At 40.4% G+C, this 12,870-nt stretch overlaps 1 protein-coding gene across 1 annotated transcript; it reads right to left on the bottom strand.

Moving 5' to 3' along the window:
• Positions 1 to 8,604: 8,604 nt before the first annotated feature.
• On the bottom strand, positions 8,605 to 12,525 carry LOC146136053 (fructose-bisphosphate aldolase C-like). Its single transcript, XM_083396141.1, has 4 exons — positions 12,337 to 12,525; positions 11,184 to 11,358; positions 9,965 to 10,164; positions 8,605 to 8,883 (listed from the first exon to the last, which is right to left on the bottom strand). The coding sequence occupies exons 1-4, from the start codon at positions 12,523 to 12,525 to the stop codon at positions 8,788 to 8,790; spliced, it is 660 nt and encodes a 219-aa protein (XP_083252267.1). The 3' UTR covers positions 8,605 to 8,787.
• Positions 12,526 to 12,870: the final 345 nt, after the last annotated feature.

Genomic DNA, 12,870 nt, shown 5'->3' with positions numbered 1-12,870 from the left:
GAATGGGAACAGAGGGTTGCGGTGGTATGCATGGAATATCGGGACGTTGTGGTAAACATTGGGTAAAAGTGGGGCGAGTATTTTCCATGTTTAATAAATCATTATCAGTGTAAGCCGGTTTAAGTCGGTCAATCGAGACAGTATCTACACAGCCATTAGCATTAATTTTGAAAAATTTACTGTTTCTTTCTATAACGTTAAACGGGCCGTCGTAAGGACACTGTAAGGGCGATCTATGACAGTCACGACGCACGAAAACAAATTTACACGTTTGAAGTATACGCGGTACACTACTATGCGATTGTCTGTGTCGTGATGTCGCAATGGCGCGAACGTTCTCCATTGATTTCTGGAAGTTGGACAGGAATGTTGTTACCTCCGCTGTGGTTGTAGTGGTGCCGTGTGACGGTGGTGAGAAAAACTCCCCTGGTAACCGCAGTGTCGTGCCGTACGCCAGCTCTGCGGCAGAACAACCGATGTAAATGCCGAGCATGACTGCAGGAAGTTGGTCCACCCAGTGGTTGTTGTCCAATCGGGCTTTGAGTGCTGCTTTCATTTGCCGGTGGAGTCTTTCCACTATTCCATTGGATTGCGGGTGGTAAGCGGTGGTTCTTTGGCGATGGGAACCTAAGAGGGAGTTTAGGTTTGCCCATAGGTTAGACTCGAATTGACGGCCTCTGTCGGAAGTTACGGACTGTGGTGTACCGAAACGAGATACCCACGACAGCAAAGCCCTGGCACACGACTCTGACGTAGCATCCACCATCGGGATCGCCTCCGGCCACCTAGTGAAACGATCTATAGAAGTAAATATGTAAGAGTAACCCTGCGACATCGGAAGCGGTCCGACGATGTCCACATGAATTTCTGCAAACCTTTTGTCGGGAAGCGTAAGTGAACCAAGCTGTGACAATGTATGGCGGTGAATTTTCGCCCGCTGGCATTGTAAACACGTGCGAGCCCACAGCCCAACATCTTTGTTTAAGCTATGCCAAATGAAACGATCGGAAACTAGTTTACGAGAGGCGCGAATACCTGGATTTTAAAGGTTGTGTAGTACATCAAAGACAATGCGCCGAAATGCTAGTGGCACAACGGGTCTGGGATAACCTTTGGAAATGTCACATAAAATAGTATCGCTAGATCCAAGGAGCGGAAGGTCCTGAAATTTAAGTGACGTTACAGCTGTTCGGTATGCACGAATGTCACGATTACCTTTTTGTACTGTAGCCAAAGCGGCAAAATCTATCGCAGGAGACATCGTTGAATTTATAGCAACGCGAGATAATGCATCTGCGGCAGAACTGTGAGTGCCCTTAATATGTCGAATATCCGTTGTAAACTCTGAAATGAAAGAAAAGTGACGAACCTGGCGTGGAGAAAGTTCGTTGGAGTTTCTGTCGAACGCATGACTTAATGGCTTTTGGTCAGTGAGCACTGAAAATTGTCGTCCTTCTACAAAGTATCTAAAATGCCGAATGGCCAAATATACTGCGAGAAGTTCGCGGTCGAACGCACTGTACCTGGTTTCGGCGGGTTTTAGTTTTCTGGAAAAAAAAGCAATCGGTTGCCACTTGCCATCGAGGTATTTTCGAGAGATGCGCCCACAGCAACTGCAGAAGCATCTGTTGTTATTCGTGTTGCCGCATCAGGTTTGGGATGTACCAGCATCGTTGCTTTGGCAAGTGCGTGTTTTGATGCTAGAAAAGCAGTTGTACAGTCGTTGTTCCATACGAAATCGTTGGTTTGCCCACCCAGGGCAAGGTGGAGTGGGTGGAGAATTGTTGCTGACCCTGGGATGAACCTATGGTAAAAGATTAAGAGTCCCAAATACTCACGAAGGCCTTTCTTGGATGTCGGTTGCGGGAAATCTTAACAGCTTCAACTCTTCCGGCAAGTGGCGCGATTCCTTCAGTTGAAATGCGGTGTCCTAGAAATTCAAGCTCTGAGGTACCGAACTCGCACTTGTCTGGATTCACGACAATGCCGAATTTCGCAAGCCTTTGAAACAATTGACGCAAGTGCCGAACGGCGTAATAATGGCGGTCTTTGGTACATCTTCTGCTGCTACTGGAATGTGGTGATAGGCACGGACGAGGTCTATTTTGCTAAAGATTTTCGCTTCGTTTAAGTTAGCAGATGAGTCCTGTATAAGAGGAATCGGATATCGATCAGGAATAGTTCGACTGTTTAGATTCCTATAATCGCCACATGGCCTCCACTTGCCGGACTTTTTGCAAACCATGTGCAAAGGCGAAGCCCATGTACTAGACGAACGGCGCACGATTCCTAAGTCTAGAAGGTTTTGGAATTCAGCGATTTTCATCTTTTCAGGAGAGAGTCGACGTGCCTTTGTATGTACTGGGGGACCATTAGTTACGATGTGATGCTTAATATTGTGTTTCAAAGAAACGTCATTGTAAACCGCGCTTTGAATAGAAGGAAACTCTTTAAACAGTGTTCCAAATTCATTTGTGGTATGGGTTCATGCTACCAAACCAAAAGAAGATGAGCGGGAAACACCAGCGGAAACACAGTCAAATGTTTTAGCATCAATAAGTCGATTTTTACCAAGGTCGATTAGTATTCCGTTATGTCGAAAAAAATCTGCGCCGAGAATCGGTTGCGTGACTTCGGCTTTAATAAAAGATCATACATACTTTTTGCTGAGCCCGATGTCTAGGTTGATCGACCGCGTACCAAATGTTGCGATGGTGCTTCCGTTTGCTGCAACGAGTTCCAGCTTTCTTTTACAACTGTTGCGATCCATTCTTGTGGCAGGAACAACGCTAATCGCAGCACCGGAGTCCACGAGGTACCTTTGTCCAGTGGTGCGGTCATTAACGTGAAGAAGACGGCGAGAACAACCAGCGGCACTAGCCGCCGGATCGCCTGTGGTACCAGCACAGTCGAGCGTCGTGCAGGTTTCTTGTTTGCGGCGTATTGCGCTTCAGAATTGCAATTTCTTTTTGCAGTTGATTGACTTGGGCCAAAATGGGTGACGTGTCCATCAGGTCAATCATGTTGTCGGCTTTCTGCGCCAAAGCTGATAATTCCAGATCAAGTGTGGCCAAAACTACTCGCAAATTGCCTGGTAATCGTTGAAGAAAAAGTTCGCGAAGCAAATTTTTCGAATCTTCTTCGCCCATAAGATGTTGCATTTCTCGCAACATTTCTGAAGGCTTGCGATCGCCCAGGTCTTCATGTCGAAGAAGTTTCTGTAAGCGTTGATGCTTGGTCATCGAAACCCTGCTGATGAGTGCACATTTTAACTGCGCGTAAGGATCCGCGTCATCTGGGTTTTTTATAATGTCCCGCACAACGGCGGCGATTTCGGGTGACACTGCTGCTACCACATGATGGTACTTTGTTTTCGATAGTGTTACGCCTTTCACACTGAATTGTGCTTCACTTGTAAAAAACATAGTTCGGCGTCTTGTGGCCAGAATGGCGAAATTTTAACAGCAACGGCTGCGACATTTTCTTCGTCCATCATAGAATTAAGTGTTAAGTGCGTTGAACATAAGCTAGCCTACAACCTAGCAATGTGTTGTGGTTTTACCTTGCACTTACTTTGCTTGCCGGGGTCACCATTTGTAGGAGCCAGAGCAGTGCACACGTCAGCTTGTATTTTCGATTGACCGAGCGAGTGACCGCTCGGAAAGAGCACGATAGAAAGATGTGTCGTTTGTAGCATGTCGCGTAACACATATAATAAAAGGATACGCTAGAATAATTTCACCTCAACACATAATTTTATTAAAAATGGCTCATTTTCCAGAATGTAAATAAACACCAATATTCAAACTAAAATCAAGGAAGTTTATTTTCCCCATTTACAGTGTAGATTAAAAACAAAGTTGAACAATTTTTTGTTAAATTATAATTTCCTTAAAAACATCCATTGGATGCAGTGAAGATATCTTGCAAATCTTATAGCAGGGAGTCCGGTAACAGCAGGATTTTAAATATTTTAATATTCTGTTAAAAACAGGGGTATATCACCTGTAAGACAATATGCTAGGTTTTATTTTGAACATATTTAGATATCTATAATAGGAAAACTACAAAAAATTGGCTGTTTTAATTTTCAGATGATTGCATTATTTTTATGATTAATTTTCTAACTCATTTAAATAAATTTCTTAGCCAGGTAAATAACCAAAAAAGTACCTATTGGCTATTTGCCTGGCACACTCGACCAAGCATACACTAATTTGTAATTACTTATCGATTTACCTACTTAGTGATCCGGGCAAATAGCTTCTTACCTAACAAAATGCCTAAACCTGTATAGTTGCTACCTTTTCGGGCGCTCTTACACTATTGTACGTGAAAAGTTATGCAAAATAAAATAATAATACCGCATACCACAACGCATATTGTTTGGGTTAGGGTGCGGGTTAGCGTTTGGGTGCGGGTGGGTAAAGTAATATTATGTTTATTATTAATAATAACTTGTCCCACCCTCAACCAAACGCTAACCCGCACCCTAACCCAAACAATATGCGTTGTGGTATGCGGCATTTGAAGTAATTTTTTTTTTTATTAATTTTTACGTACAATAGTGAAAGAGAGCCCTTTTCGTTCGAACGCCAATCTAACCAAATTAATGCGATATAACACACAAATGTAACGTATTTCAACTTAATTTTGTTCATTACACATATACGTTTGTATATTGGGACGTCACAATTTACAAAATTGCCGAAAAAAGTTGAAAACGACGATGTTCTATTTTGCTCCCGTAAGAGCCCATTATAAATTGAGGCAATTTGGTAAACATTTGAGCGCGCATGAATCTGAGTTGCACAACTTGTATTATTTCTATGAACTTTGATGTAGGCTAATGGCGTTTAATGACTTTCCCTAAATCGATAACATCTTTATAAAGTATCTTTTGTATTAAAAGTAACACTACTCCAACCTAAAACTTTAACGAAACAAACGAACTGTGTGATGCTCTTTAAGGTCGTACTAGTTAACACATTACAAAATTGCTTTTAGGGCAATCTATATAGCACAATTGAACCCCAAAGCATCAAGATAGCTACACTCTGAAAAAAAATTGGGCAAAATTCTTGTATTTAAATTTTAAGTTTGACAAAAATGTAATTTAATGGCCCTGGTGCTCACCCGTGGAGCCACTTTTGTGCAAAACTGAAGCCTTTATCAACTGTACCGATTATTCTGATTTAACATTTCTCGAAGGTCGTACAAAACTGTGGCAAGTTGTACAACAAACGCACTTTTTGCTTTTTGATTAATTAAAGGAAACTTTAACAACCAGCGGACAGCATAAACTCTTGTGATACGTATAGCCTATAATTGCTCTCTCAATTTGTAGATTAAGTAAAATATACCACAGCAGTGGCCGTTTTTCCTAATTATATGGGCCGAAAATTTATTTTTGGGACATATCTATTTTTTGCCGTTAAACGCTTTAGACCGATTTTTGTCCGAAGCTTGTGCATTGATACGGGAGCTTTCGTAGGTGGTTCAGGATGGAAGCAAGGTCATTACGGCAAACGACCTCAACAAGGTGTTTGACATGTCACCAGTTGCCCAATGTGTGCGACCCTCACCGGACAGAGACAAAATTAAGCGGCGCGCGTTTTAATGGGTCATGGCGATGACCAGAGTTGTTTAAAGTTCAACGACTGTAGCCTGCATGTGCATGCGATGTTTCTCTCGTTTGTTGGTTTTCATTTCGCAAACTTTAAAATGTTTGTCTCGAAATAGATGAATCATAAGGTTGCCCTTAAGAGAGGTTAATAACGCCTGTTGTATGCGAATTTTCTAATAAGCTTGTCTTGATTTTACTGTTTTTTTATATCGTTAGGTGCGATTCGGTTTTGTATTGCTTGGTATTGCATCATTATTCGTCGGTTGGATACCGAGCGGATCGGACGCATTTCAGGGACAGTTTGCAATCTCGTGGTTAGAGACAAGTTGTAGCCTTATGCGAGCACTTGGTGCGCATGGGTTTGCCGTTAACTGATTATCGTACTGTCCAATAAACGACTTGCTCGAGAACGTAAAGTCATTTCTTATCCTTAGCAGCTACTTTGCAGATATAGTTTGCGACATGTCGGAAAAACAATTTTACAATCAAAACAATACCTGGCAGCAACAGTATATTTGTGTACAACATTGTTTGCAAAAAAGTAAAAAAGCGTTTAAACAGTGTCGCCTTGTACGTAATTTTGTCTTTAAATTCCCTGCAATTCGCTTACCCAATTACAAGTTTTCCAACGACAAAGCGTTTGTGGTTGATGGCTCAACGGCGACACTAGTAGGCTTCTTCCTTAAAATGCAAGTAACTATTTGTGGCCAGAATTCGAAAGTAAGCAGAACACACAACAGGTTGATGGATACGTCAAGATCAAACACGGAAAGGCTAATGGTGGCCACTCTGTTGTTTGGCAAGCCATACTCAAGTAGTAACATGCTTGTGGCGTCCGTAACACCGCCTACAGTTGCAATAATGGCCGATCGTTTGGCAATTCGCAGGATTTCAATTGCGTTTCTGCCTCGAAGTTGAAGACGAAGTGGGTATAGGAATTGGAAGATCATTATCGCCTGTCCAAGCCAAACTATCCCAAATCCAACATTCAGCGACCAATGTATAACTCCCGCAGGGTTCTTCACAATGCAACCATTTTTGGATGCTATCATCTTCTGATGATAAGCGTAAATCGAACTAGACAACGAACCAGATAAAATTACAAATACCAGCATTACATATTTGAGAAACTTAATCCACACTTTAACTGCTTGTATATGAGAGATGTTCTCGTACAAGTTATGAAGTCTGAACCAAATAACTAGGTAGTAACTAATGTAAAACAGTGTAAAAAATGCGTAGGAAATATAACTGGCAATTTCACAACTGATATTATTTCTACCATAACCAACATTAAAACATAATTGGTGAGCAACCAGACGAAGTAGTGCAAACACAATGGCACTAAGTGTAGCGACATAAACTGGCCTTGACTGTACATTTGGATCCTGTTGTCGCGCTGTTATTTTCCACTTGTCGTTGCGTTTTCCGTACACGATAAAGTTTACCCCAAACCAAATTACGCACATAGTCTCAACAATGTTGAGCATTTCTGCGCAAATCCACTCTGGCTCAAATCGACCAGGGGAGCTTTCCACGTTCATTAGTGTTGTGTGACTTGATTCCATGTTTTTGAAACTCCTCTTTGTGCAACCCTTTCTTTTTATTTACCAGGCACTACTGGTATGCTATACGACTCTTGCTTGACTCCCTTTGAAGTATAAAACATATACGTTTTTCTCCAAGTCTACTGTTAAGTCGGCCCGAGTTTTATATACACAGAACTTAGTTTGCTTTGTACCTTACGATTAGACAAAGGTATATCTAGATGCATTGTTGAAGATGAAACAGTTCAAATTTACTTTCGAGTTCGGCATATTATTCTATTGTGTTTTATCTATTGTTGGCGGTTAATTTTAACTGCGCTGGGTTAACTGCATGCAAATCAACACCATCTAAAATAGTTGTTTCCTAAAAGAAGTGCGTTGTACAAATAATGCGAAATATCTACAACTCGTGTGCTGCGGCTCACTGTTACTTTTGCTTTTTTTAAGTTAATATCCCACTGCGACTGGAATTAACACGTCATCCGTACACCAAAGGCATGTAGTTTGACAATATGCATTAAACCAGAGGTCGGGAACCTTTTTAAGTTAGGGAGTCATAAAAGCCAAATATTATTGGTTGTTTTTCCGTGAGAGCCATATTATACTGTTTTAACATCTAGGTACAGGTTGGCGAAAAAAAAAATTGAGCAAATTGAGCAATTGAGCAGGGCCGTTTGTTTTGTTTTCATTTAAAGGACAGAACATGCACCAAAAATAAGTTAGCTAAGTTTGCACAACTTTAATTACGGAGTTGCGTTAAAAGAATAGGGCCAAGAGATAGAGATTTCTCAAACGGGATGACACATTACAGTCTCCAAAACCAAGAGATTTGCGCGAAGCGTCTAAAATTCGCTACTATGTGTAATAAAATAGGAAATATAAAGTTAGGAAAGCGGTCATGGCCGCGTGCAGTTTTATTCAGATCATGCTGAGAAATGATAGCTTAGATTTATCTGTAAGCAAGATTCCTTCATCAAAAGAGCCATGTGGCGTCACAAAAAGAGCCATAGATTCCCGATCCTTGCATTAAACCATGTGTAACTTTATGAACCTTCCTGATAATAAAATATCTAAAATTTTATGTCCGTTAAATTGTGATAAGTCAAAAACAACAAACTTCACTACCAGGAGATTAGGATGTCCAAACTATATTGTAGAACAGGGCTAATCAACTGGCGGACCGAGGTCCGAATGCGGACCTTTTCAGAGTTGAATCCGGACCTCATCGGTCTCATTATTTACTTAGCAATGCATTTTGAAGCTTTTTTCTTGGCAAACAATTGCTGCTGTTCATTGAAAACCCCTTTCTGGTTTGCTTTAAAGTTATAATATATAATTATTATACATGTCGCATGGACCCTAATAAAATATTTTGTGAATCTGTGCTGTCAATAAACCTTAAAACCTTAAAACCACGCACAACCAAGGATGTCTACTGCAGTGTATAGGGTATATTGAATTTGTTCGTCAAAACGGCGGCCATAAAGCCGGGCGCATACTCAACAACATTAACTTTTTACAGGATACAATTGACGTGTATTAACATTAGCTGGGGGTGGGGTGGTGATACTGCTATTGGTTTCATGCGGACAAAATCTTCGGGTATATTGGTGACTAGTACTGGTGGTTGGCGACGTGCAGATCATCAGCATCGGCTGTTCCGTCTTCCATGGCTGGGGTGTACTTGCCCAAGGCAGCCATAGAGTTCATCTAAGAAACGCAAAAAGGTTTATTTAAAGTTCATAAACAAAGGGAAGAGGAGATGGATTTCCGGTGAAGATTTAAAATCTCAAAGCAATAATACCAACGGAATTGCGCTATGTTTTTTTCGGCCGGTCAATGCACATTGCACATTCACCATATGCCACGAATTGTCACGAGGTTTAAATTAAGAATTCAATTCAAGTCAAACATCAAACAAAACAACCCTGTTGGGAAGTCGTGTTGACAATGATCTGTTAAATTGCTTACTGTTATGTACACGGTTCGTTATATATCGTTGTAAGTATGCAAATACATTACCGACGCTTTGTATGCTTGTTTTTATGATAAAGTCAGCAAAACAGTATATCTGCGCATTTAATTCCGAAAATCTTGCAATTCATCAAGCTAATGGGCTGGCCTTTAGCCCAACCTGTCGCTTCTTGATAGGTGCCATTTTTTTATTTCTTGTCCGTCTTTCCATTTTGTTGCGTGTTTGTAACAAATAAAAAGTTGCGTGAAAAAAAAAACATTAAACAAAAATATCGAGTATCGGCGACAGCGCTGAAAACATTATTTTGTGTACAGTATGTGACAAAACGTTTTCAGTTGCGTTTCCGGAAATAGATTTACGCTAGAATTTAAATAGCCTATTGCCTAAATACGGTAAACAATTGATGGGTTACACAATAATAATCCGTCTATTTGTATTTTAGTTAACCGGTTCACCCAGCAAGTCAGTTTTTTTCTAGCTATACGTGCCTTTTGCTGAACTTATACAAAGAACATTGTAATCCGTATTTAGGATAACTATACACTTTCCTACATTAACGGTTGACGATATATTAAAAAATGCCTACGAAAAAATGATGTGTAAACAATAAACATAGCAAAAGCTGTGTACAAACACATCAGTAACGTTTTTTAGGCGAATTCTGCGATTATAGCCTAAAACCTATTAACACCACAGATTATTTTTTCAGGTTAAATGCTATGAATTTAGCCCTTTTGCCAACGTGCAACCAGAATAACAATCCTTAAAAACCATACCAGAGAAGCGTTAAAAACCATACCACAGAGTACTACTCACCTTAGCGCGGTGCATGAGAACCTTCTGGGCAGCCGCGACGTTTGCGGCCTTGCCTTGCCAGGCTTTCAGCACAGAGGCCTGCAGGGCGCGTCCGTAAGAGAAGGACAGAGCCCATGGACGGAGGTCTGGATGCTGGTTGATGGCGTTCAGATGCTCGGTAGCCGAGGTCTCCGACTGGCCTCCGGAGAGGAAAGTCACGCCTTTATTTAGATACAAGAAAAAATTATGCAACGCATTTTCCTCAAAGTCCTTTTATACGGAGTGTTATGTACGTTCGACATTTCGTATTTTCTTCAAAATCGATACCCATCAGTTTTGAGCAAAAATAACGGTCGTCGGATTTCCTAACAATCTAAATCATTCTTTATCCGAGATATTACTCAAGAGTCCAAGACTATCCTTAGAACGAGCAGCCAATAAAATATATACAGTTTAGATCATGGGTTATTAAACTGGGTTCCATGGATCCCTTGGGGTCCATGAAGGCCTAATTGAATTGTTAATGTATATTTGAGAAGTAATCAATATTTCAAAAAAAGTTTATGTAAAAATAAAACGTTTTATTACAGAATGTATTTCGACTTCATTTCACTTACATATTTTTAGGACCAAATTCGGGAGATTTCTTGAGTTTATTTGTATTCTGACGTAAATTTATGACGTTATATCTGAAAATTTCTTGCCTACCGTGATCCACGCGAAGCAAAAAAATAAATTAAGGGTCCGCGAAAAAAAAAGTTCAAGAACCCCTGGTTTAGATTATTCTTTTTATAAATGTATTTTTTTAAATAAAATGTTTCCTGTTATGGCATATTATATTGTTAACTACGTTTTACCAACCGCTTCTTAAACGTAAGCCGAGCCGTTGTTACTATCAGAGGCTATGTCGGCGTGCCCTTCACTGGTGACGCAACCCGATGGACTTTGGACCACACGTTGTCCAGTTTTTTTTATCTATAACTATCACATTAGCGTCGTTTCTCTGTAGGCTTTAGCTAAGTAACGCGAAAGCGTTGTTCCTAGTTCACAGCGCCCAAATGACTTGTAGTTCATACTTTTATAGGGCTATACTTTTTATTTAATGAATTTATTTATTTCAAAAAAAAAAAAAATAGAAAACCTAGATATTTGGAAAAACTAGCGCTGCACCGCACTGGCAGAAAAAAGGGCGCTGGTCTAGAATCCCATCAGAAAAAATAAAATAATAATAATAGCGTACCTGGCATTGCCGGTGGTACAGTGCGACGCAGTGCGGTGACAGTGGCTTGGGCGACCTGTTCGGGAGTGTACTTGGTGGGACAGTCGTGCCCGGCAGTGACCATGTTGGGCTTGAGCAGAGTTCCCTCCAGGTAGACGTGGTGGTCGTTGAGGGCCTTGTAGCAGGCGGCGAGCACCTAGGAGCGAAAGACAACCGTTCGGTTAATTCTTGAATACGGAATGGTTATATATGGCCAATGCCTTCGGTAGACGGTAAACTTAAGTAAGTCGAGTGCATGTTTCGGTTAACGAAAGTATGCATGAGGAATTAGTGGCTGGGAATAATATGGTGATCCGCCTCTTTAAACCTTTGTTTTATCACCTAAACCTTTTTTTCATCACATACATCCTTTAAAGTAAGGTCCTGGCGTCATTGTGCATTGTGTGGTATTTTGTTGAATATGTCTAGGCGTACAAAATTATTTTGTGTTCCACTCTGAAACGCTTATTTTATTCATAACAAGTCAGTTGTTTGTTCGTTTTGGTATAGTAGTAATGAGGCCAATCGTTACTTTGCAGCAAGGGGCCAACCTATATAGCTGTGGTTCTTAAAACTAAAGCCCATGAACCAGCGTGAAATTTCAAAAAATGGTGTGCATTTTTTTAAGTAGTGAGTTAGACCAGGGGTCGGCAACCTTTTTTACACTGCGGACCGGTTTGAAACTGAAATTTTGTCGCGGACTAGCCTTACAAAAACACAAATGTTCTGTAAAGGAAATTTATAACAACTTTTTTCAATGTCCCAATTAAAATGCATGCGTTTTTTCGAAAATTTTGGATGCTATCATCTTCTGATGATAAGCGTAAATCGAACTAGACAACGAACCAGATAAAATTACAAATACCAGCATTACATATTTGAGAAACTTAATCCACACTTTAACTGCTTGTATATGAGAGATGTTCTCGTACAAGTTATGAAGTCTGAACCAAATAACTAGGTAGTAACTAATGTAAAACAGTGTAAAAAATGCGTAGGAAATATAACTGGCAATTTCACAACTGATATTATTTCTACCATAACCAACATTAAAACATAATTGGTGAGCAACCAGACGAAGTAGTGCAAACACAATGGCACTAAGTGTAGCGACATAAACTGGCCTTGACTGTACATTTGGATCCTGTTGTCGCGCTGTTATTTTCCACTTGTCGTTGCGTTTTCCGTACACGATAAAGTTTACCCCAAACCAAATTACGCACATAGTCTCAACAATGTTGAGCATTTCTGCGCAAATCCACTCTGGCTCAAATCGACCAGGGGAGCTTTCCACGTTCATTAGTGTTGTGTGACTTGATTCCATGTTTTTGAAACTCCTCTTTGTGCAACCCTTTCTTTTTATTTACCAGGCACTACTGGTATGCTATACGACTCTTGCTTGACTCCCTTTGAAGTATAAAACATATACGTTTTTCTCCAAGTCTACTGTTAAGTCGGCCCGAGTTTTATATACACAGAACTTAGTTTGCTTTGTACCTTACGATTAGACAAAGGTATATCTAGATGCATTGTTGAAGATGAAACAGTTCAAATTTACTTTCGAGTTCGGCATATTATTCTATTGTGTTTTATCTATTGTTGGCGGTTAATTTTAACTGCGCTGGGTTAACTGCATGCAAATCAACACCATCTAAAATAGTTGTTTCCT

The sequence above is a fragment of the Ascidiella aspersa genome, chromosome 8, assembly GCF_963924565.1.
Source record: "Ascidiella aspersa chromosome 8, kaAscAspe10.2, whole genome shotgun sequence".
In the NCBI taxonomy this organism is placed as follows: Eukaryota; Metazoa; Chordata; class Ascidiacea; order Phlebobranchia; family Ascidiidae; genus Ascidiella; species Ascidiella aspersa.
Note: the sequence above shows the minus strand (reverse complement) of the source record. Positions and strands in the feature narration are given on the sequence as shown.

Excerpts from the sequence above, each read along its gene's own strand:
- LOC146136053 (XM_083396141.1), bottom strand. The coding sequence starts at position 12,525 with ATGGAATCAAGTCACACAACACTAATGAACGTGGAAAGCTCCCCTGGT. Across the intron at positions 11,359-12,336 it reads CGCGACAACAGGATCCAAAT|GTGCTCGCCGCCTGCTACAA; the intron begins GTACAGTCAAGG and ends TTTCGCTCCTAG. Across the intron at positions 10,165-11,183 it reads TGTACCACCGGCAATGCCAG|GCGTGACTTTCCTCTCCGGA; the intron begins GTACGCTATTAT and ends ATCTAAATAAAG.